This window comes from Rana temporaria, chromosome 8, assembly GCF_905171775.1.
Source record: "Rana temporaria chromosome 8, aRanTem1.1, whole genome shotgun sequence".
In the NCBI taxonomy this organism is placed as follows: Eukaryota; Metazoa; Chordata; class Amphibia; order Anura; family Ranidae; genus Rana; species Rana temporaria.
In genome coordinates, this window is record NC_053496.1 from 143,671,315 (window position 1) to 143,696,131 (window position 24,817).

The 24,817-nt window shown below is 44.3% G+C and overlaps 1 protein-coding gene across 1 annotated transcript; it reads left to right on the forward strand.

Annotated features, from left to right (window-relative positions):
* Positions 1 to 6,178: 6,178 nt before the first annotated feature.
* Positions 6,179 to 23,985, forward strand: RPL7L1 (ribosomal protein L7 like 1). The gene is made up of 7 exons (XM_040320814.1): positions 6,179 to 6,285; positions 11,639 to 11,744; positions 15,369 to 15,532; positions 18,157 to 18,294; positions 21,108 to 21,217; positions 21,734 to 21,949; positions 23,707 to 23,985. Exons 1-6 carry the CDS (start codon positions 6,272 to 6,274, stop codon positions 21,940 to 21,942), a joined length of 741 nt encoding a protein of 246 aa, XP_040176748.1. The 5' UTR covers positions 6,179 to 6,271; the 3' UTR covers positions 21,943 to 21,949; positions 23,707 to 23,985.
* Positions 23,986 to 24,817: the final 832 nt, after the last annotated feature.

The following is a 24,817-nucleotide window of genomic DNA, read 5'->3' on the forward strand; positions in this document are numbered from 1 at the left end:
TGAACCACAACGGCGGTTAGGATATTTTTAACCACTTAAGACCCGGACCAATATGCATGCTAAGGACCCGAGGTGTTTTTACTAGGGTTGTCCCGATACCACTTTTTTAGGACCGAGTACAAGTACCGATACTTTTTTTCATGTACTCGCCGATACCGAATACCGATACTTTTTTTTAAATGTGTCCCCAAATGCAGCCATGCCCCCCAACAAATGCAGCCATGTTCCCCCCACAAATGCAGACATGTCCCCCACATATGCAGCCATGTCCCCCACATATGTAGCCATGTCCCCAAACATATGCAGCCATGTCTCCCCACATATGCAGCCATGTCCCCCCACATATGCAGCCATGTCCCCAAACATATGCAGCCATGTCCCCCACATATATGCAGCCATATCCCCCACATATATGCAGCCATGTCCCCCACATATATGCAGCCATGTCCCCCACATATATGCAGCCATGTCCCCCACATATATGCAGCCATGTCCCCCACATAAATGCAGCCATGTCCCCCCACATAAATGCAGCCATGTCCCCCCACATATATGCAGCCATGTCCCCCCATATATTGCAGCCATGTCCCCCCCACATATATGCAGCCATGTCCCCCATATATCCAGCCATGTCCCCCATATATCCAGCCATGTCCCCAAACATATGCAGCCATGTCCCCCATACCTAATGATGATGCCGCCGCCGCGTTAATCACCGTGCGGCGAACATTACAGGCAGCTTTCGTTTGAATAGCTGTTTTCCCTGCCACGCTGTGTAAAGGACACTCCCCCTTGCTCGGGAATGGACAGATCCGTCCAAGGGGAAGTGTCTATACACGGCACGGCGGGCAAAACAGCTATTCAAACTAAAGGTGCCTGTAATGTTCGCCGCACGGTGATTAACGCGGCGGATTTGCGATATACGGCGGCGGCGGGGGGGGGGGCGTCAAGTATTCTATTTAGGCATCGGGGGTATTTGCGGGAGTACAAGTACTCCCGCAAAAACTCGGTATCGGTCCCGATACCGATACTGGTATCGGTATCGGGACAACCCTAGTTTTTACAATTTGGCACTGCGCTGCTTTAACTGGTAATTGCGCGGTCATGCAATGTTGTAGCGAAACTAAAATTGCGTACTTTTCTTCCCACAAATAGAGCTTTCTTTTGATGGTATTTGATTGCTTCTGTGATTTAAATTTTTTGCGATATAAACGGAAAAAGACCGAAAATTTTGAAAAAAAAATATATTTTTTATTTAAAGTTTTCGAATAAACTCAATTTTAGTCAAACATTTAGGCCAAAATGTATTCAGCCACACGTCTTTAGTAAAAAAAATCGCAATAAGCGTATATTTATTGGTTTTCGCAAAAGTTATAGCGTCTACAAACGGGTACATTTTCTGGAATTTACACAGCTTTTAATTTATCTCATTTCTTGGCAGGGCTGTACAAAACCCCCCCCAAATAACCCCATTTTGGAAAGTAGACACCCCAAGGAAATTGCTGAGAGGCATGTTGAGTCCGTTGAATATTTTTTTGTGTTCCAAGTGATTGAATAATGACAAAAAAAAAAAATAAGTTGTCACTAAATTATATATTGCTCAAACATGCCATTGTTATATGTGGAATTGCACCCCAAAATACATTCTGCTGCTTCTCCTGAGTATGGGGATACCACATGTTTGGGACTTTTTGGGAGCCTAGCCGCGTATGGGGCCCCAAAAACCAAGCACCGCCTTCAGCATTTCTAAGGGCGCAAATTTTTGATTTCACTCCTCACTACCTATCACAGTTTCGAAGGCCATAAAATGCCAAAACAGCACAAAACCCCCCCAAATGACCCCATTTTGGAAAGTAGACACCCCAAGCTATTTGCTGAGAGGCATGTTGAGTCCATGGAATATTTTATATTTTGCCACAAGCTGCGGGAATATGACAAACTGATTTTTTTTTGCACAAAGTTGTCACTAAATGATATATTGCTCACACATGCCATGGGCATATGTGGAATTACACCCCAAAATACATTCTGCTGCTTCTCCTAAGTACGGGGATACCACTTGTGTGGGACTTTTTGGGAGCCTAGCCGCGTACAGGACCCCGAAAACCAAGCACCGCCTTCAAGATTTCTAAGGCCCCGTACTCACGACCAAACATGTCTGCTGAAACTGGTCCGCGGACCATTTTCAGCAGACATGTTTGGCCGTGTGTAGGCCCGAGCGTACCATTTTGGGACGGATCGGACAGGTTTCCAGCGGACAACTGTTTCCTGGACTTGCTTTAAAACAGTCCGCTGGAAACCTGTCCGCCCGGACATGTACAGTCGTCTGTACAGACCTACCGTACATGTCCGGCCGCCCACCATCCCTCGCATGCGTCGAATGACTTTGACGCATGCGTGGAAGCATTTTAAAGGCAGGCCGCCCACGTCGCCGCTTCATTGTCGCTGCGACACCGCGTCATTGACGCGGCGACACCGCGGACACGCCCCGCGTATTGTTTACGCGCGGACCTCTGTTCGATGGTGTGTACAGCCATCGAACAGAAGTCCCCGGGCAGTCCCCGGGCAGACATGTCCGATGAAAACGGTCCGCGGACCGGTTTCATCGGGCATGTCTGCTCGTGAGTACTCGGCCTAAGGGCATACATTTTTGATTTCACTCCTCACTACCTATCACAGTTTTGAAGGCCATAAAATGCCTTCAAAAAATGTGTGTCAGTTGGTGCGGAGTCAGCCACTGATCCACCTGTGCATTCAGGGCGGACAGAAGTGCTGGTCTGGTGTGGCTCTCTGCTTTCAGGCAAGTCAACCCCAAGACAGCGTGACACTGTCGTATCTGGCATGTGGAATAGCCCCTGGGGAGCTGGGGGGATGCAGTTGATGTGGAGCAAGACGCAGCAGCAGAAGAGGACTCAGCCGAGGAGGTTATCGAAGAGGATGGAGTAGGAGGAGTAGAGGAGGTGGCAGCAGGCCTGCCTGCAAGTCGTGGCGGTGTCACCACCAACTCCTCTGCAGAGCCACGCATTACATGCTTGGCAGCCGTTAGCAGGTTTACCCAATGCGCAGTGTAGGTGATATACCTGCCCTGACCGTGCTTTGCAGACCAGGTATCAGTGGTCAGATGGACCCTTGCCCCAACACTGTGTGCCAGGGATGCCATGACTTCCTTTTGCACACTAGAGTACAGGTTGGGGATTGCCTTTTGTGAATAGAAATTTTGGCCGGGTACCTTCCACTGCGGTGTCCCAATAGCTACAAATTTTTTGAAGGCCTCAGACTCCACCAGCTTGTATGGTAAAAGCTGGCGGGCTAAGAGTTCCGACAAGCCAGCTGTCAGACGCCGGGCAAGGGGGTGACTCTGTGACATTGGCTTCTTACACTCAAAAATGTCCTTGACAGACACCTGACTGTGGGCAGATGAACAGGAACTGCTCAAGGCGAGAGACGGAGTGGCTGATGGTTGAGAGGGGGCAAGGAGGACAACAATGGTTGACGTGACTGAAGATGCTGCACCAGGAGGAGGATGGTGGCTTTGAGCTTGTGTGCTGCTTGTACTCTTCATCATGTGTTGATCCCATAGGCGTTTGTGATGTGCGATCATGTGCCTTCGCAAAGCAGTTGTACCTAGGTGGGTGTTGGATTTCCCACGACTCAGTTTCTTATGGCACAGGTTGCAAATGGCATCGCTGTTATCAGAGGCAGACACACACAAAAAATGCCACACTGCTGAGCTTTGCAATGACGGCATTCTGGTGGTGGCAACAGCATGCGTTGATTGGCGTGCTGTCTGGCTGACCCCAGGTGCCGATACATGCTGTCTGACTGTGCCACTAGCTCCTTGCGACGACCTCCCCTTGGTTCCAACTCGTCTCCTCCTCCTCTCTGTCTCCCCATCTGAACTTTCCCCCTCTTCTTCTTCTCTTCGAGCGGGCACCCACGTGACATCCCCGGACACATCGTCATCATCAACCGCTTCACTTGTATCTGACAACTCAGCAAAGGAAGCAGCAGCGGGTACATCATCATCATCACACCATACGTCCATGTGTGTAATGCTGCCTGACTGAGTCATATCCCTTTTATCTACAACCTCTGGCAATAATGGTTGCGCATCACTCATTTCTTCCAACTGATGTGTAAATAACTTCCCCTTTTGGGTGGAGCTCTGTTTTAAAAAAAATCCTTTTAAAGTGGATCATCAGTCATTTGTTCATCTTTCCATCTATTAAATTGACTTTGGATAGTAAAAAAAAAATCTGCCAGTAAATACCTTATACAGCCCACTTCCTGTTTCTTGTCTGGAAAAAGCCTAGACTTATGACATCATGTACAGCTCTCTCTCTCCCAGAAGGGGGGGTGAGTCATAAGAGGGCCAATGAAAGCTGTAGGGCTGCAGGGCTGGTGTGCCTTTGTGTAAATCCAGCAAGTGAACAGGCAGTAGCTTCAGCTGCCCACAGTGAAAATAACTGCAGCCAGACTCAGTGGAGGGAGATTTCTGCAGCATATTTGGCAAGTACAGAATCACAGTGGGCCAGATTCAGGTAGACTTACGACGGGCGTATCAGTAGATAAGCCGTCGTAAGTCAGAATCCCCGCCGTCGTATATTTAAGCATATTCTCAAACTGAGATACGCTTAAATATTGCTAAGATACGACCGGCGTAAGTCTCCTATGCCGTCGTTTCTAAACTGCATATTTACGCTGGCCGCTAGGGGCGTGTACGCTGATTTACGTCTAGAATATGTAAATCAGCTAGATACGCCTATTCACGAACGTACGCCCGGCCATCGCAGTAAAGATACGCTGTTTACGCAAGGGGTTTTCAGGCGTAAAGATAAACCACCAAAAAGATGGCGCAGCCAATGTTATATATGGATGTCGGAACCGCGTAAAATTTTTCAAGTTTTACGTCGTTTGCGTAACTCGTCCGTGAATGGGGCTGGCCGTAAGTTGCGTTCACGTCGAAAGCATTGACGATTTGCCGACGTGATTTGGAGCATGCGCACTGGGATACGTCCATGAATGGCGCATGCGCGGTTCGATCAAAACTTCATTTACGTGGGGTCACACTTAATATACATAAAACACGCCCACAGCTTCAATATTTTAATTAGGCGGGCTTACGCCGGCCCTAATATGCTACGCCGCCGTAACTTCGGCCGTAAAATCTTTAAGAATACCATACTCGCCTCTCAAAGTTACGGCGGCGTAGCATATAGGAGATACGCTATGCCCGCCTAAAGGTATGTGAATCTAGCCCAGTATATATAAAATAATATGCAAAGTGGTTGGAGGGAAGCTTAAGAATGGCAAAGATGTTTTTATTACAAATTATGTGAGCAGACTGCAGTTTCTCTTTAAGGTGGAGTTCCACCCAAAAATTGAACTTCCACTGTTCCGGTCCCCCTCTAGTGTCACATTTGGTACCTTTCAGGGGGGAGCAGATACCTATTTAATACAGGTATTTGCTCCCACTCACGGTGAAAGATTGCTGCAGTATCCATGGCGATCTACAGGTCCCAGAAGACAGTAGGGACCACTCTAAACGTGCAGCGCAACTATCGCATGCGCAGTAGGGAACCAGGCTTCACTTCCTGATTCCCTTACTTGCAATGCCGGCGCTTGCACCCAGAGCTGAGGGACCGCTTTATGTGAGGACATCGCGGGCGCCCTGGACAGGTAAGTGACCTTATTTTAACAGCAGTATTGGTAGCTGCTGACTTGAATTGTATTGGGGGTGGAACTTCACTTAAATATCACTTTAAACTGTGCATGCTTATACGCTTGCAAAGATATTGAACTTTTGCTTTATTCACATTCTCTTGAGGAGAAAAAAAATGTGACATATTTCCTTCTGAAATATGAAATTGGAAACTGAGCCTTCTGCTTTTCGCTGGGTGTCCACACCTCGTGTTCTGCTGCCCCGTCCCAGAGTGAGTGAAATAGGAATAATAGGTTCATTCCTGTATCTGCTTTCTTGCAGCTTCTTTTTCCAGTCAGGCAAAAACTGATCATTTTAATTTTCTTTACGCAAAAAATAAATACAAATTCTTTGGATATTCGAATTCTTATATAGATATGTTTTCCCACGCACTGACGAGCTCCCATTTACAGCTGTTCTATATGCGTCTACTAGCGTGTCATTTACGCATGCGCCTTTGTCACGAACACGTGCCTCAGTTTCTGCCAATCCCAACATGGCGGACCGGAACACGTGTTGTGTACGGAAGTGCGTGTGCGGCTTCCGGTCTTCAGATTACAGAGCGACAACATGGACGGAACTGAGTAAGTACTTCGGGGGGAATACAATCCGGTGTCATCCGCTATACGGGGGACAATTGTGATGTGGAGGAGCAGAGAGGGGGCTTGTGATGGGCGGTGTGGGGCCGGGAACATGGATGTGGATGGAGTCACACATGTCAGCTCTCACGGGACCCGATGTGTTTGGGGGGTGGTTTATTTAGATATATATTAACAATGCTACTGGAAGGGGATCACTGAGGTCTGGTGGGGAGTTCTATGAGATAAAAGTGTCGTCTGTAGCCATTCACTGGCATCAGGTCTAGTTGTGATGTCAGTGGACACAAGTGATGATCAATAGGTGAGCCTATGTTTAGACTGTTGCACCTCTGAAAAGTGATCTGCATGTAAATTGCTTTTCAGAGGCATGTGCCAGGCAGTGAGGAGATGATGTGCCACCTCCTCACTGCTTTTAACCCCATAACTGCCAAACCAATACACAGCAACCGTGTACACTGCATGCAGTTATAGGGTATTTTAAACGCCTCCCCCATTCCCTTAAAGGAGAAGTCCGGCCTGAGCTTTTTAGGCTGGGCTTCTCCTCTGGGTCACATGAGTGCAATTCCTTTCGCACTCCTGTTTTCAGCGGAGAGCAATCTGAAGTCCGCTCTGTGCTAACGTCACGGCAATCAGCAAAGGCAGCTCATCATCCCGAAGTCTGGATCCACCAGCTGCCTGGACCGTTAGCAGTCTCGGCGAGCCGCTGAAATGGCCGATCCCCCACCCCTCCACAGCTCACCGCTCCAGTGAGAGTGGAGGAACAGCGCAGGAGAGATGCTGACAGGCAGCAGCTCTCCACTCGTGAAGGGGAGAGAACCAAACCATTGGCGGTGTTCTGTGGCTCGGTTCTCAGTGAGGGGGGGGGGGCAGCTGCAGCATCGGTCTGATGTAAGTATGAAAATATAAAAAACTGAGCATGACAGGCGTGAAGGTTTTTGCCAGACAAGCTGCAACATGTAAACCTCCCCGTCCTAAAGCTTTGCAGCTTACAGGCGGTATAAAAATCATTGTTTTTTTTACCCACCCTGGTTTTGAGATGAAGGTTTTATATAAAAGCTGATCACTGTTATTGGTATAAATGGTTTGTCTTAACCCTCTAGGCAGCCCATACTGGCCACAGCTAGAATGAAAGAAAGTCACAGGATTCCTCCATCAACACAGACAGTGCTGACACGGGAATCCCTCCTGCCGAGCAATATGCTGCTTATAATGAAAGAAGCTGCCCTTTGCCGGGAGAAGACAGTGAATATTGCTAGCGACTATAGCAGCTGCTAGCGATAATCGTGAGAATCCAGCAGTCTGGTTGTACCAAAGTTGATCGATCTGGTACATTCAGCCTGCCCATTTAGGCTCGGTTCACACCTATGCGAATTGAATGCGTGTTTCCCCCACACCGTGTGCAGGAAAAACGTGTGCCCTTTTTGGTGCGTTTCAGTTTAGATTTCAGCCCAAAATTTGTGCTGAAATCGGACCTGAAATGGTGAAACAGCATGCGACGGATGCAGCGACGAGATTAGAACAGTGTATGGACTGTCTCACTTTTGCTGGATAGCTCGGTCTTTTAACCACTTGAACAACCCACCCCCCTGGCCAATTCTGACATACATGTAAATAATTTTTTTTAGCTTGAAAATTAGAATCCCTTGGGCTGGCGTATCAGTAGATACACCAGCCTAAGTAAGAATTTGCGTCAGCGCTAATTTCAGCGTATTCTGGTAACCAGATACGCTTAAATTAGGCTCAGATACGAGCGGCGTAAGTGTCTTACACCATCGTATCCTAAATTGTAATTTTTAGGCTGACCGCTAGGTGGCGCTTCCATTGCGGTCGGCGTAGAATATGTAAATCACTAGATACGCCTATTCACGAACGTACGTCCGGCCGACGCAGTACAGATACGCCGTTTACGTAACGCATTATCAGGCCTAAAGTTATTCCATCAAATAGCTGGAATAGTAATGTTAAGTATGGCCGCCGTTCCCGCGTCGAAATTTGAAAATTTTACGTCGTTTGCGTAAGTCGTCCGTGAATAGGGTTTTACGTCCACGTCGAAATCAATAGGACCGTGTGGTGTACTTAGCTGCAATGCACACTGGCATATGTACTTAGCTGCCATGCGCCGTTCCAAAAAAACATCAATCACATCAGGTCAACCCAAATTAGCATAAAACACGCCCCCTCAGCCTATTTTGAATTAGGTGCGCTTACGCCCGCCGCATTTACGCTACGCCGCCGTAACTTAGCAAGCAAGTACTTTGTGAATCAGGTACTTGCCTCGCTAACTTATGGTGGCGTAGTGTAAATGCCATACGCTACGCCGCCGCTACTATGCGCTCGCCATCCTGAATCTAGCTAATTGTGTCTTTATATAGGCAGAGGCTCTGGAGAATAAAATGGTGGTTCTAGCAATTTTGAATATTATGTCATGCAATATTTGTGCAGCGGTTTTTCAAACATATACTTTTTTTTGGAAAAAAATAAACTTTTAATAAATTTTATTGAACATAGACACAATATATGGTAAAATATAAAAGATGATTTTCCGCACAGCAAATAGATAGCAAACCTTGTGCTTTAAAAAATGACCACAAACTACAGTAGTACATTAAATTATCCATAAGCAACACTTTAAAAACCTTTACAGGTTACCAGATAAGCATTGCACAAGAGGTCTGGTGCTAGAATTATTGCTCTCCCTCTCGCATGTGCAGTGTGATCCCTGTGTAGGACCTACATGCGTGTTCATTTACCCCCATATCTCCCTTCTGGTCTCCAAAGCCAAGATCGGTTTGATCGGATGCTGTACAAGCCAGTAACGGTGTGTTTACATCCGACTGAAACGGAGGATTCCATCACTCCTGGTTTCTAATGTCATGGAAGAGGGGTGGAAACGCCAATTCTTTCCACTCTTCACAGTGAATGCGACCTGATCATTTTTTTTGGTTTGCCGAAAAGAACTGTATGAGGATCATGGATGTAGCTGCAACCATGATCCTTGTACAAGCACTTCAACCCATATAAGGTCTAATGGCAAATAACAGATGTACTGGCCAGATCATCATATGCCTTTAAACTAATGCAAACGCCCCATCAAAGAATTGGTGAGCTGCAGTATACACTTGGCAACTGCCCGCCTGCAATGTAATGTGGGCGAGTGGCATCTGTAGGCAAAGCGACGTACCCGTACTTCTGGGTTTACGGTGCATACATGATTGTACGCAGTGGGGGCCTGTCAGCAAGTCCTGACCAATGATTCATGCCCGGGACCTGCTAATCGGTTGTGTACAATTACAGCCCGGAGCTTTGTGTTGATAAAAACACAGAACTCTGTGTGGAGGGAGCAATCTTCTTAGCAGGGATGATGAACTGAGAGATTAAAGCCTCGTGCACACGGTTAGATTTTCGGATGACTGAGCATCTGTTTTTATGGCATGCTAGTCTCCTATCGAAAGTGAAGACGTTACACACAATCCGAAAATTTTAGTGCGGAAGAATACAATGTCAGAAGTGCTGTAATGTGTTTCGTATGTTTTGGCCATGCGTAGTCTTGCTCTTACGTTTTTTTCCGCCCGAAAACCGTACTAATGAAACGAAAAATCGAACGTTGAGTTCATATCCAACAAACATTTTATAGTCCGCACATCCAGCTTTTGTCTGACGAAAAAGCAAAATCGGCTGTTGCAGGCTTCCGTAATAACGATCGGAAAATTGTCAGACAGTTCGTGGTACGAATTTTTCCATCCGATTTTCGTATTGTGTGTGTGTGTGTGTGTGGCTGCTTTAGTAGTAAAAGCAGTACACACGTTGGATATATTTAGGCACACGTTTAACCCCTTGATCACCCTAGATGTTAACCCCTTCCCAGCCAGTGTCATTAGAACAGTGTTATCAGTATTGTGTACTATCAGTATTGTGTACAGTATTATGACTGATCACGCTAATAATGGCGGCGCCATTATAAGTATAATAAAAACAAAAAACTCAGTGTATATATACCATAGATTGTAGGTGCTATAACATATATATTGGGGTTATTTTCTTTTCAAAATTCTCATTTATATCGCAAGAGTTAAAACAAAAAAAAGCACTATTTGGCCCCTTTTCACATGGGGCGGATCAGTAATGAGCCGGCGGATGACAGGGCGGTCCTCGCACACTGTGTAGGGACGGCCCAGTCTTTTCTCCGCTCTCCCCTATGGTGGGATCAGATGAACACGGACGGTCTGTCCGTGTTCACCCGATCCGCCAGACGGATGGAAAAGTAGGTTTTTCCTGCGTCACACTTTGGCGGATCGGAGCGGGTGGAATGTCAGCGGGCATGTCACCGCTGACATCCGCGGGTCCATAGAGGAGCACGGAGCGCCCGTTTAGGTCTGCAAAAAAAACCTGTCAGGCGGACCTGAACGGGCCGCCCGTGTGAAAGAGCCCTTTGTGTGGGAAAAAAATTATATACATTTTTGTTTGGGTACAGCGCTGCGTAATTGCCAGTTAAAGTAGTGCAGTGCTAAATAGCAAAAAAACGGCCTAGTCATGAAAGTCTTGGGCGAAATTAAAAGGCTTTTAAACAACTTGGGTGGTAGTAATTTGTAGGGGCAACAGTTCTCTTTGCCTATCCAGTACTTTGGTCCTTAGCGCGGAATCACACACCACCCCTCCTAAACAACTGTAGTATTTTTTTTGCCCCATTCCAAATTTTACGTGATGATGCATTAACCACTTACCGCTGGCCGTACATATGCAGCTTCTCAGCCAGTGGGCTTTAATGCCAAGTGGCCGCATGTATGCATCCCTAGGTAAATGCTGTACTGTGTTGAGAGCGCGCTCCCATGTGACTGCAAATCACAGCAGTCACATGACTGGAATGCCTGCTTCTGCCTCCTGGCATTTAAATCCTGTTAAAGGTCCAGGAGGCTGTAGCGGTAATGGGCTAACAAAATCAAATATGCCACATATTATTTAAGAGGAGATATGATAGCGATATGGTAATATCTCAATGGTGTTCCCAGCGTAAGTATGAAACTTTTCAGTCCCAGGGAGTGTAGGAAGACATGGGGCCACACGATGAGACTGGAAGAGAAGCCGTTTAGCCTTAAACTGCCTAGAGGTTTTTTTACGGTCAGGGCGGTAAGGATGTGGAACTGTCTCCCACAATCAGTGGTGTGAGCAGGAAGTATTGATAGTGTTAAGACTCTTGGACGTGCATCTTAATGAACACAATATATGGGGATATGGGAAATGATTATCTACATAAATGCACACAAACCAACCAACTAGACGTAGTAAAAATACAGGGTTCTGTGTGTATCATATCAGTAGACATGCTTTCTTTGTATTTAAGGCCCAGGAAGCTTCCACGAGTGCCAGAAAATCTTTTGAAGAAACGGAAGAAGTATCAAGGACTAAAAGCAGCAGAAGCCAAGAGAGCTTTAGAAGAGAAGAGGAAGGTAAATCTTTGGATTATAGCAAACACAGTGTTACATTGTTGTTCATACTTTCCACGCTCCCAACTTGCAGAGCTTCATATATCTGACACAGCACTATCTTCCTGTAGCCTTTTCTATGTTGGTGTGTTAGCATGCCGCTGTGTTGGTGAAGGCTTTACTTATGTCCCCTATAGATTTGGGTTGTCAGAGGGTTCCCTTATTAACCACTTGCTTACTGGGCACATATACCCCCCTCCTGCCCAGGTGAAATTTCAGCTTCCGGCACTGCGTCGCTTTAACTAACAATTGCGCGGTCGTGCGACGTGGCTCCCAAACAAAATTGACGTCCTTTTTTCCCCACAAATAGAGCTTTCTTTTGGTGGTATTTGATCGCCTGTGCGGTTTTATTTTTTGCGCAATAAACAAAAAAGAGCGACAATTTTGAAAAAAATACAATATTTTTTACTTGTTGCTATAATAAATATCCCAATTTAAAAAAAAAACACATTTTTTTTTTTCTCAGTTTAGGCCGATACGTATTCTTCTACATTTTTTTGGTAAAAAAAAAAATCGCAATAAGCGACTGGTTTGCGCAAAAGTTATAGCGCCTACAAAATAGGCCTAACAGAATTATTATTTTTGATTATTTTTTTATTTTTTTACTAGAAATGGCGGCGATCTGCGATTTTTTTTTTTTAATTTTTTTTTTATTGGGTTTCCAACGTTATGGCGGACACATCGGACACTTTTGACTCATTTTTGGCGCCATTCACATTTATACTGCGATCAGTGCTATAAATATGCACTAATTACAGTATAAATGTGACTGGCATTGAAGGGGTTAACACTAGGGGGTGAGGAAGGGGTTAAATGTATCCCTGCATTGTGTTCTAACTGTAGGTGGAGGGGGGGTGACCGATCTATGTCCCTATGTACTAGGGACACAGAACGGTCTCCTCTCCAGAGACAGCACCGCTGTCTCTGTGTAAAACGGCAATGAGAGATGATCTCATATGTTTACATGTGAGATCATCTCTCATTGGCCGCACAGATCGCATCGCAAACGGCCACTCTGATTGGCCGTTCGCGGCGATCTGTAATTGGCTGTGTCCAAGGGACACGGCCAACACAGAGTTTCCCCGCTGCGTGCTCTGAACGCCCAAAGGGGCGGACGTCTATTGACGTCCTGTTGGATTTTGGGATCCGCGCTGTAGCCGTCATTCGACTATAGCGCGGGTCCCAGGAGGTTAAAATCATAGTTTTTCTGTGATATTCATATGGTAATCGTCTTATAATAGCGTCCTTTCTTACAGCTGTCTGTGACTGTTAAAATATCATGTAGTTTTTATTTGCCAAACTGAAAATGACATTTTTTGCAGCCTTTTGCTCAGAGAAACGCTATAGAAACACAAATATATATGAAAAATGCATTCTTTGGTGTCGGGTCTGCCTAGCACTTAATCCTTTTAATAACATGGCTGACGTGTGCATTATCTAATAACCAGGATAGAGATATGGCATTGTATAGAGAAGATGTCGCAGGTCCCCATGCCTGTTTAAGGGTGCCTCTTTTTATGTTCCTGTGAAACGGTTGTCTTTTGTTCAAAATGTGCATTTAACTTTCCTCAAAAGATATTGAATTTTCTTCAAAAGAGAAGTATGGCCAAAGCTTGTTTGGCCATTCTTCTTATGTGGGTCACAGGTGTGCATTTGCCCGCTGTCGGCTAAAATGCCTGAGCCAGCCACTCTTGCCCGATGCTCCAGAGAGAGCTGGAGAGGCAGAACACAGAGTGTTGACTGTCAGTCGCTGCTCTGTGCTCAGGACGAATCCAAGAACTGAGCAATCGGCAGTCACATGAATGCTCAGTTCTCAGGCTTGGAGACAGCCATAGAGGTAAGTTTAGGTGATTATTTTTCCGAGTACCCCACATTTCTCCTTTTTAAGATGTAGAAAAACTCCAGTCTTGGACAATCAAAATGTTGACACCATGGTGATTGAATAAAGGTGACTGTACTACCTGTGTGGATATAAATGCTGCCATATCTTCCAGACACGCCTAAGAAAACTGCGTTTTCTGGCTCCTAACTTTTTTAGCTGGCTCCTAGATTCCAAGCAAATTTGTCAAACCCTGCCGTTCAGGATGTACGGGCACACAGATACACGGACGGTCTGCAGGAGACCTGAATGGCATCAGCGCAATACTTTAGAGGCTCCAGAAACAAAAAATAAAAAATGCACCTTTTTTTTTTACCTGCAAAATGTGCATTCATTATTTTTTATTCAAAGGTGAACTTATCCTTTAAGCTATGAAATGTCTTCAGCACTACAGAACAAGTCCAGTTGAATGTGGCAATCTACTCTTAGCTATACCGTGACCTGGAAAACGTAAACCTTCACCGTCAAATTTGGGATTAAGGCTCTGCTATTCTGTTAGAGGTAGTGATGAGCTTGCTTTAACCTCTTAGCGCCAGTGCCACCTGACCCTTTATAAAGTTTTATGACGTTGGGAGGGGCGCAGCTTAAGATAACATGAGAGCCGTGATTGGCAATCACATGGTCCAAAAGCTTTTGGTTAGGCAACAGTAACTGCGCGAAAGGCCACATATTTGCGTATGACTGGTGCCAAGGGGTTAAAGTTTCATATGATGAGGCATAACCTAGGTGCCTATGACCCAATGCTGCAAGGGGGGCCCAGAAGGCCTGTGAATCATATACCACCCACAGTCAGCAACTTTCTGCTTTAAAAATATTGATTTGTACAGGGTTTGACAAACCCGGGGGGCCAGGTCGCATTTGCGACTAGAATTAGCGACCTGACGCCTTGGGTGGCACAGCTGGGGTATCCTGTGTCTCCGTGCCCCCCCTCGCCGCGTGATTGCGTCGGGCCATCTTGTGGTGGCCTTTGGTATGACAAGAAAACCAGCAATGCTAATTGGGCATCCTGCCTGTTTTTACTGCCCGCCTATCTCCTTCCCAAGGTGGAGAAGGAAGTGTTTGAAGCCGTCATCTGGCGCCTTTTACCTAATAATGAGTGTGGGGTGGCTGGTTTAAATGGCTTCATATAGCCCTTTTTTTGTTATAACTTTTACTTATTTTTTGGTAAATTTTTTTTATTTTTTTTCTAAATTAAAATGAATTTATCATTAGTCATCTCCCTGCTTGGTCCGTTTCACATGGGCTGTCTGATTTAGGTTCGCCTGTCAGTTTTTCAGGCGGACCTGATCAGACCCTGACCCCTTTCACACTGAGCCGCCCATAGCGTCAGTGGCAAAACTCTGCTATTTTTACCGCCGGCGCTATGGGCGGATTTTTTAGCCCCCGCTAGCAGCCGAGAAATGGTTAACCGCCCGCAAAGCTAAAGCTTTGTCGGTCGTTTAAAAAAAAAAAAAAAAATGGCTCCTAACATATTTAACTGGCTCCTAGATTCCAAGCAAATTTTTCAAGCCCTGGATTTGTAAGATATGTCCCCAGTTCATGTATTATATTGTACTATTAAATTTGTACACCGCTTGTTCAGGTTTCATGATGCATTGGTGTCAACATAAAGGCAGAATGCATTTTGGGGCTCAGTTTCCTGTGCTTGAAGAACAAATTTTTCAATTCCTCATGCCATGTTTGTTTCATTGGATTATTTTTTCCCTCAGCTTCAGCCCGGAAAGCAAATCAAATTTAAAAGACTAGAGACCTTTGTCCGGAACTCTAGAAGAAAAATGAGAGATGACTGTAGGTTGCGGAGGATGGAGGTGTACCGGAAGAAAGTTCCCAGCTTGGAGAAACACAAACTTGCATTTGTTGTCCGAATTACAGAGTACGTCACTGCTTTGTTTAGTTGTATCTATTGTAAGCGTGTACAAGGAAATTATAGTTTGCCATTTTTGTCGGTTTTGTACATATCCTTTCAGTAAGATTGGGTTCACCTTTGGGAACATGTTACATGTTTCACCTGATTTTAGGGTGGAAAATGTAACATGTTCCCAGTGCTGCAACCGCCGCCCGCTGCGAGATGTTCCCCGTACCAGCTGTTGCTGTTCGAAAGCAGTGCAGCTGTGCGGGAATCTGCCCACACGGCTGCGTCGTTCATACAGCTCTGTGTGTGTGTGAATGAACTACAAGCCCTGACATCCTTAGCGGCTGTCGCCTTGTAGTTCTCAGACTATCACGGTGCTGTGGTAGTTCATAGAGTCTTCCTGTCAGCGAATATAAGGTTACCCCTACTGGATGTATGGGCAAGCAGATACACTGACAGTGTGCAGGAGACCTGCATGGTATCGGTGATCTGATCGCTGGTGCAATGCTTTAAGGTGAACTTATCCTTTAAGCTATCTTCTCTAGTTTGTTATGCATGACAACCCATATTGAGATTCTGTCCCTGTCTGCCTTATTTGAACAGGAACAAGGAAAAAATGTTTAGTGTTGCCAATGCAGCTAACCAAATACCAGAGCCATTTACCTGAACATGTGGAGGACATGTAATTCTTGGTGTATGGCAAATGGTAGTTTAAATATGGACACACAACCTATTCAAGCATTCTTACAGCAGGGGGCTGAAAATGGTCTAGCCCTTAGTACCTTAAAGTTACAGATAGCAGCCCTGTCTGTGTCCTGTTCCACGCAACATCCCAGGGCATATGCAAGTTACTTAACCTTTCTAGTACCCTTGTTCAGAGTTGAAGGCTCTTTTCTACCCAAGCTCTATCCGAGCCTCTGAATTGTGGGTCTCGTGTAAGGACTTTGCAATGCTGGGAAAACTGCTAAAAATAATTTTTTAAATCATTTAGGAGCCCCTTTACCCTGCATGGGTGAGAATCCAACTGCTTCTTTTGCCATCCCCCGTAAAGGGACCACTTCCCAAATAGAGGTGACACATCTCCCATCCCTGATGTCCTGTACAATAGACAAACCTTGCCACCCTTTTTTCAATAAAGCCTTTATGTGATCGGTAAGTGATAGTCGACACTGATCACAAAATCCCCGGATTTGGATCCTTATCAGTGGAGGCCAGAGCTGTTTAGGACAACAGTAGATAAAAATCACTTGTGCCCCATGTACACTGGATGCTGGTTCGGAGGCAGTTGGACACCTTTTTTAACTGCCCCTGAACACATTCAATGTTATCCTATGTGACCATGTACACAGTCTCGTTTATTGCTGTTTTTAGGCAGTTGCGTTTTTAACCTTGTTTTTCTGAAAGCAAAAAATGGGTTCAGACGCCAAAGATTTCCACGTTTCAGACGCTACCGGTACAACTTGTGGCAGGTGACGTGGCAAGTGGACAATCCACAACTTGTGGCAAGTGGACAATCCACAACTTGTGGCAAGTGGACAATCCACAACTTGTGGCAAGTGGACAATCCACAACTTGTGGCAAGTGGACAATCCACAACTTGTGGCAAGTGGACAATCCACAACTTGTGGCAAGTGGACAATCCACAACTTGTGGCAAGTGGACAATCCACAACTTGTGGCAAGTGGACAATCCACAACTTGTGGCAAGTGGACAATCCACAACTTGTGGCAAGTGGACAATCCACAACTTGTGGCAAGTGGACAATCCACAACTTGTGGCAAGTGGACAATCCACAACTTGTGGCAAGTGGACAATCCACAACTTGTGGCAAGTGGACAATCCACAACTTGTGGCAAGTGGACAATCCACAACTTGTGGCAAGTGGACAATCCACAACTTGTGGCAAGTGGACAATCCACAACTTGTGGCAAGTGGACAATCCACAACTTGTGGCAAGTGGACAATCCACAACTTGTGGCAGGTGACGTGGCAAGTGGACAATCCACAACTTGTGGCAAGTGGACAATCCACAACTTGTGGCAAGTGGACAATCCACAACTTGTGGCAAGTGGACAATCCACAACTTGTGGCAAGTGGACAATCCACAACTTGTGGCAAGTGGACAATCCACAACTTGTGGCAAGTGGACAATCCACAACTTGTGGCAGGTGATGTGGCCAGGTGACGAAGCAAGTGGACAATCCACAGCTTGTGGCCAGGTGACGAAGCAAGTGGACAATCCACAGCTTGTGGCCAGGTGACAATCCACAGCTTGTGGCAAGTGGACAATCCACAACTTGTGGTAGGTGACGTGGCAAGTGACACGCTCATTACAAGTACACTGCTGCTCAGCTGCTGCTACTCACTCTGGTCTCACAAAATGGCTGAAATGGTTAATAATACTGTTTTTTTGAGCTTAGGGAGGGTCCTTATGATGTTTCTTAACTAAACGCAGCATTCAAATGCAGCAAAATGGGCGTTTCTGAATGCCGGTTTCAACCTTTGTTCAGAAGAGTTTGCACCAGCGTCCTGTGTACATGGGGCTTTATTATAGTCTCCTCTTGAGGCATTTTTAATATATTCCTTGTGCATATTGTTTTTCTTCATTTTAGCCCGATGTAATGTTTTGTTTTCTCGGCTTTCAGCATTGAAGGAGTTAGCCAGCAAGTGATGCAAATTTTGAAGACTTTCCGCTTGGGCAAAATTTTCTCAGGGTCGTTTGTAAAGATAACTGCAGAAACCTTGAAGATGCTACAGTTCATTGAGCCGTATGTTGCATGGGGGTAAGTATTAGCTTCCTAGTTTAAAGTTGGTGTTATTAAACCCACAACAGTAAAATCAGTCTGTTTATGCAGTAAATCCTTGTTATACTCACTGTGGAACCTAAAAGGTTAAAGGGGTTGTAAAGGTTTGTTTTTTATTTTCTAAATAGGTTCCTTTAAGCTAGTGCATTGTTGGTTCACTTACCTTTTCCTTCCATTTCCCTTCTAAATGTTTTTCTTTGTCTGAATTTCTCACTTCTGGTTTCTCCTCAGTAAGCTTTCCACCATCATCCGAGCTGTTCTGTCTGGGGGTTAGTCGGCCAGAACAGCTTACTGAGGAGAAACAGGAAGTGAGAAATTCAGACAAAGAAAAAAACATTTAGAAGGGAATTCGAAGGAAAAGGTAAGTGAACAAACAATGCACTAGCTTAAAGGAACCTATTAAAAAAAAAACCTTTACAACCCCTTTAATCCTCTGCATTACAGATCCTCCCCTCCTTGCATTGTCCCCACAACATGTCTGAATAAGACAGAGTGAATAGAGTCCGCTGTACATGCTTCGTTTGGTGTGTATTGCTAGAGGTTTTTTTTTTTCTTGGGAGAGTGCATGTGCTCAGCACAGGGCCAATTAGCACTGTCCAGACAGAGGGTCAGATAGGACACCTAGTGCAGTATGAAAACTCCTGCTACAAGCTTTAGGCCTCATCCACACACAGGATGTTTAACCACTTAAGACCCGGACCTTTAGGCAGGTAAAGGACCTGGCCAGTTTTTGCGATTCGGCACTGCGTCGCTTTAACTGACAATTGCGTGGTCGTGCGATGTGGCTCCCAAACAAAATTGGTGTCCTTTTTTTACCACAAATAGAGCTTTCTTTTGGTGGTATTTGGTCACCTCTGCGTTTTTTATTTTTTGCGCTATAAACAAAAATGGCGGCGATCAGCGGTTTTTTTTCCCGTGACCGCGGCATTACGGCAGACAAATCGGACAATTTTGACAAATTTTTGGGATCATTGTCATTTTCACAGCAAAAAAATGCATTGTTTACTGTGAAAATGACAATTGCAATTTGGGAGTTAACCACTAGGGGGTGCTGAAGGGGTTAAGTGTGACCTCATATGTGTTTCTAACTGTAGGGGGCGGGGCTGGATGTGTGACGTCATTGATCAGGTTGCCCTTTATCGGGGAACACACGATCAATGACACTGCCACAACGAAGAACAGGGAAGGTGTGTTTACACACACCTCTCCCCGTTCTTCAGCTCCGGAGGACTGATCGCAGGACACCGGCGGCGATCGGGTCCCGCGGGCGCTTTCACGGAGATTCTGTTGACGTATATCTGCGTGAAGGGGTCCTTAAGTGGTTAAAGAGGAAGTCAAGTCATAGAATAAAAAAAAACTTCCATTTTGCCATGTTTAGCCGCATTTGTGTTTTTTTTTTTTTTTTTTGCTAATAGTCTAAACGCGAGTTACCACTTGTACAAGCTGTTAAATGCATTTGGCATTTCAACTGCATTAGAAAATCTGTCCTGAATGCATTTTTTTTTTTTTTTCAAAAAATGCTTCTAAACTCAACTGCCTGAAACAACCCAGTATATATGTACTGATAAGATAACATAAAGGAGAGTTCAGGGGCAACTGAAAAAAACACCCAACTGCTCCTAAATGTCTGTTTACCAGCAGCAGTGTACATGCGGCCTTAAAATGTAAGTAAACCCACCTGTCATTTTCAGGCAAGGAAGCTGCCATCTTGGCCTATGTTTAATCTTCAACTGCCATAATGCTGCACAGTGATCAGTTATGACACCAGCTATTGGATGATTTGGCAGTTTGGTTGAGAGCACAACCAATGTGACAGTTAGCAATCCCGGCATGCCGGAAATTTAACTGCTTTTTGAAACTGTTAGATCGATGGGTTTACTTCCGCTTTATGTTTCGTATGAATGGTGGTATCTGAATTTGTCTTTTGTAAGACTGCATGGACAGCCTAATGCCCTGTACACACGATCACTTTTTGTGATGAAATAAAATTAAATTTTTTAAAATGATCGTGTGTGGGCAAAACATCGTTTTTTGTCTTCTGAAAAGCGAGCAAAATTATCGTGTGTGGGCAAAAACAACGTTTTTAACCCGCACATGCCCAGAAGCAAGTTATGAGACGGGAGGTAAAACTACCATTCATAATGGAGTAAGCACATTCATCACGCTGTACCAGACAAAAAAGCACAAATCGTCTTTTACTAACAAGTAACCAGCTAAAAGCAGCCTCAAGGCGAATAGAACTTCCCCTTTAGAGTGCCGTCGCTTTGTTCATAATTTTTCAAAAACGATGGTGTGTGGGCAACATCATTTTTAATGATGAAGTTGGAAAAATTTCATTTTTTTTCATGATAAAAAAATTATCTTTTTATTTATCACAAAAAGTGATCGTGTTTACGGGGCATAAGGCTTTGTGTACACGGGACATTTTTACAACTGCTCCTGAACGATTTAACTTGACAGATAGTAACCCACGTTTAAAAAAAAAACATGGGTTAGTGCGTTTGGCATCTGAAACGTGGAAATCTTCGGCGTCTTAACCCATTTTTTTGTTTTCAAAGAAACGCTGTTAAACGCAACTGCCTAAAAACGGCAATAAACGAGACTGTGTACATGGTCACATAGGATAACATTGAATGAGTTCAGGGGGAGTTGAAAAAAGCGTCCAACTGCCTCTGAACACACGTTTAGCAGCGTCCTGTGTACATGGGGCCTTAGTGTTTCCATGTTACTGTCTGAAGAAGTTTGTTGATGGTTTCCCTGGATTGAAACATTTTCTTCTTTTTTTTTTTCAGTTTCCCGAATCTAAAGTCTGTGCGTGAGCTCATCTTGAAACGTGGACAGGGTAGAATAAATGGCAAAAAAGTTCCTCTTACAGACAATAATATGATTGAAGAAGAGCTAGGTAATGAACCTTATCAAACTGTGTTTACATTTTTTTTCTTTTTTTTTTGCTGCTGCCAAGTCACATCATCCTGTCCAATAAATGAAATGGAATATTCTGTTTAGCAGGGGGCTTTTAGTCATTTGCATGTATTTGCACGCAGTTTTATGAGGTACACTTATCTAATACCAAGTAATACACATTTTGCTTTTATAGCTGAACACCACGCGCAAATGCTTTCATTTAAATATATTCAACATATATAACCTGCTATGGCAGAGACCCAGCACATCCACCCACTACAGGCTGCCTGTGGAAAGGTACGTTGGTGGGCAAGACCAGTCACCCTGCACATGGAGAAAGCAGCAGTGACTGGTCTGGATAACAGGAAGTTTTGCTCTTCAGTAGCAGATCTGATTCCACTCTGTTTCCTGTCACTGCAAAGAGCGAATTAAAAGGCACAAAAGAACCCATTTTTAAAATGCAAGACCCGTCGCTATCTTTTTTTCGCTCTCATTTTTGTTTGTCTCTTTTCAGGAAAGTTTGAAATTATCTGTTTGGAAGATGTGATTCATGAACTGTACTCTACAGGAGAACACTTTATGGAAGTCAATAAGTTCTTATGCCCCTTCGTCCTGTCAATTGCTAGGCATGCAGGCATTAACAGGAAGGGCTATCTGTCTGAGGTGGGGGATCCTGGACATAGAGGAGATTCCATTAATGATCTGATTCGGAAGCTTAATTAAAACAAAGGTAAGAAGCATAACCACATGGACTGAGACAAATTATTTCACAGTTGACTTCGTGAAACATCTGCTCCTGTTTAAAGCGGAGTTCCACCCAAAAAATGGAACATCCCCTTTTCGAATTGCCCCCCCCCACCCTCCGGTGTCACATTTGGCACCTTTTATGAATGGACGAGTGACTTGTATAGCGCTACACATGCAAACTGAATTGCCTCTAGGCGCTTTTTTGCAGCAAATGTCTTCCTGGCTTTTGCTGTCACTTACACCGTAGGATCTTGACACGCTTGGGACACACAGTCGTACACACACACATTATATACATACATATATATTGGGCCAATTTGGACTGGATCTAATTAACCTACCAGCATATCTTTGGAGTGTAGGAGGAAACCCACGCAGAAACGGGGAGAACATGCAAACTCCAGGCAGATGGTGTCGTGGTCAGGATTCGAACCAGCGACTTTTTTGCTGCTAGGTAAATGTACTAACCACTGCACCACTGTGCTGACCTTTTGGGGGTAGCAGATACCTGTGTAATCCAGGTATTTGCTCCCACTTTCGGGCATAGATCACCGCAGTATCCGCAGCGACCTACGCCACGTCTGGCCCCTCCCTCTGCCCCCCAGAAGACAGCAGGGACCAGTGGGATCACACAGCGTGACTCATGCATGCGCATTAGGGAACCTTGCGGCTTCACTTTTATTCCCTTACTGAAGATGGCGTCCCCAAGAGTCAAGGGACAGATCGGCTTCAGGTGTCCCGACATCGCGGGCGCCCTGGACAGGTAAGTGTCCATATATTAAAAGTCGTATTTGTAGCTGCTGACTTTTAAGAAAACATTTTTTTTTCCGCTTTAAGGACTTCTTTCAAATGAGATTATGGAGGATAGAGCAACTTTCAATAATGAATTGCTAGAAAGAAGTAGACAAACAAATACTTAGTAATGCAGATATGTGCTGAATTGACTTGACTCCTTTCTATGTTGTCATAGGCTCACTTTTTAAATTTAGCACTCTATTAAAGTCACTGTCAAAGCATTGTCGGCATTAACCACTTACAGACCGGAAGATTTTCCCCCTTAATGATCAGGCCATTTTTTGCGATACAGAAATTGCGTGGTTGTGCGACATTATACCCAAACTTAATTGACATCCTTATTTCCCCTCAAATAGAGCTTTCTTTTGGTGGTATTTGATCACGTCTGCGGTTTTTATTTTTTGTGCTATAAACAAAAAGAGAGCTACAATTTTGAAAAAAAAAAAAAAATTTGCTTTAATATCCCCCCAAAAATTCTTCATCAGTTTGGGCCAATATGTATTCTTCCACATATTTTGGGTAAAAAAAAATCGTAATAAGCGTAAATTGATTGGTTTGCACAAAAGTTATAGCAAAGTGTAAAAATTGTATCCGCGCTTAGAAACTAAATCAAAACAGCAGATGTGCACTATACCAGGCACAAACAATACGTAAATAAGAAATGAATTTCAAGCATAAATATCGGTGCAATATATAAAAAGGATGCAGATCTCTGCAAAAAATCATATGGGACTGAAGTCCATTGTTAAAACATGTTGAACTGATGATCAAACATCACACATATCTTGCTTTGCATGTAATGAGTAAATAAGTTAGGACGACTAGAACCAAATATATATACATATATATATATATATATACAAATTTCTTTCTTTTTTTTTGTCGAGTCCTGTAATTGCCCAGTTTATGCATTATTACATAGTAACATGATGTTCATTTTTGCAGGCTTATGTTCTGACTGGTGGAATACTGGCGGCTTTTTAGAAGAACAGCACAGCATATGGACAATTGTTGCCTTTTTTAATAACGTGATTTCGAAACTAAATACAGCTTGACACTAGTTGGCCAACTTTTGGCATGGAGTGACACCTGTCAAAACTGGACTATACCATTCAACTAAGGATCACGGAGACATGGATCAGAAATGGACACTGGAAGCTATTTCCATTATTTCTCTGTAAATACTTTTTACATAAAATAAAATGTATGGTTAATGTTAAAGAACATTGCGTATGGTTAGCAATTTCTAAGTGCTAAGTTACAGTATATGTATGGGCAACATTTAAAATCATATATTTTCACATTGAATTTCAATTTTTTTTTTAGCCTATTCCTTCTTTTGATACAAAAACTTTGACCTTTTGATAACTTACTTTTTGAAGAATCCCACACATTTAGTTTTTTGAATGCTGCGGCACACATTTAGTATGCACTGACATGTCACACATTTTACAGAGCCAACTGTCTGAACCAAAAAGGTGCTGAGTCGAGGAGATTCAAGAGGCACAGTCATTTCAGGAAACACACCTTATCTGCTTGCAAGCAGCAAGGTACCATGGGATATATGCATTTATTAGAAACTGCAAGTAAACCAAAGATATGAGTAGAGGAGAAGCTGCAAAGCATGCTGGGAATCCAGGAAGTTGATGAAAGAGATGGGCAACAGACAGGCAGCAATCACAACATAGGAGGATTTTTAAGTAAGCGTATATTGGGTTGTCAAAAAAAACAAAAACTAGCATTTGTATTGCTCTTGGAGCAATGGAAGTGTACTCTGTAACTTTAGCACTCCATTTTACTCTATTGGCAAGCTTAGCTTAACCTCGCCCACAATCGCATCAGGCCTCAGTTTTTGTTGGTCTCAGGAGAGTGGATGTGTTTTCTTCAGCTTTGCTGCTCTCTTTGATGGTATTTCTTCTTTTTTTTTTACAAGCTGCTAGTAGATTCATAACGGGTATATCCTGGAAGTTTCTCCAGATAGCTGAGAAGCATTGAAACAATGGGAGATTCATGCAGGATACATGAAATATTTCCATTCAAATGACAACCACATGTT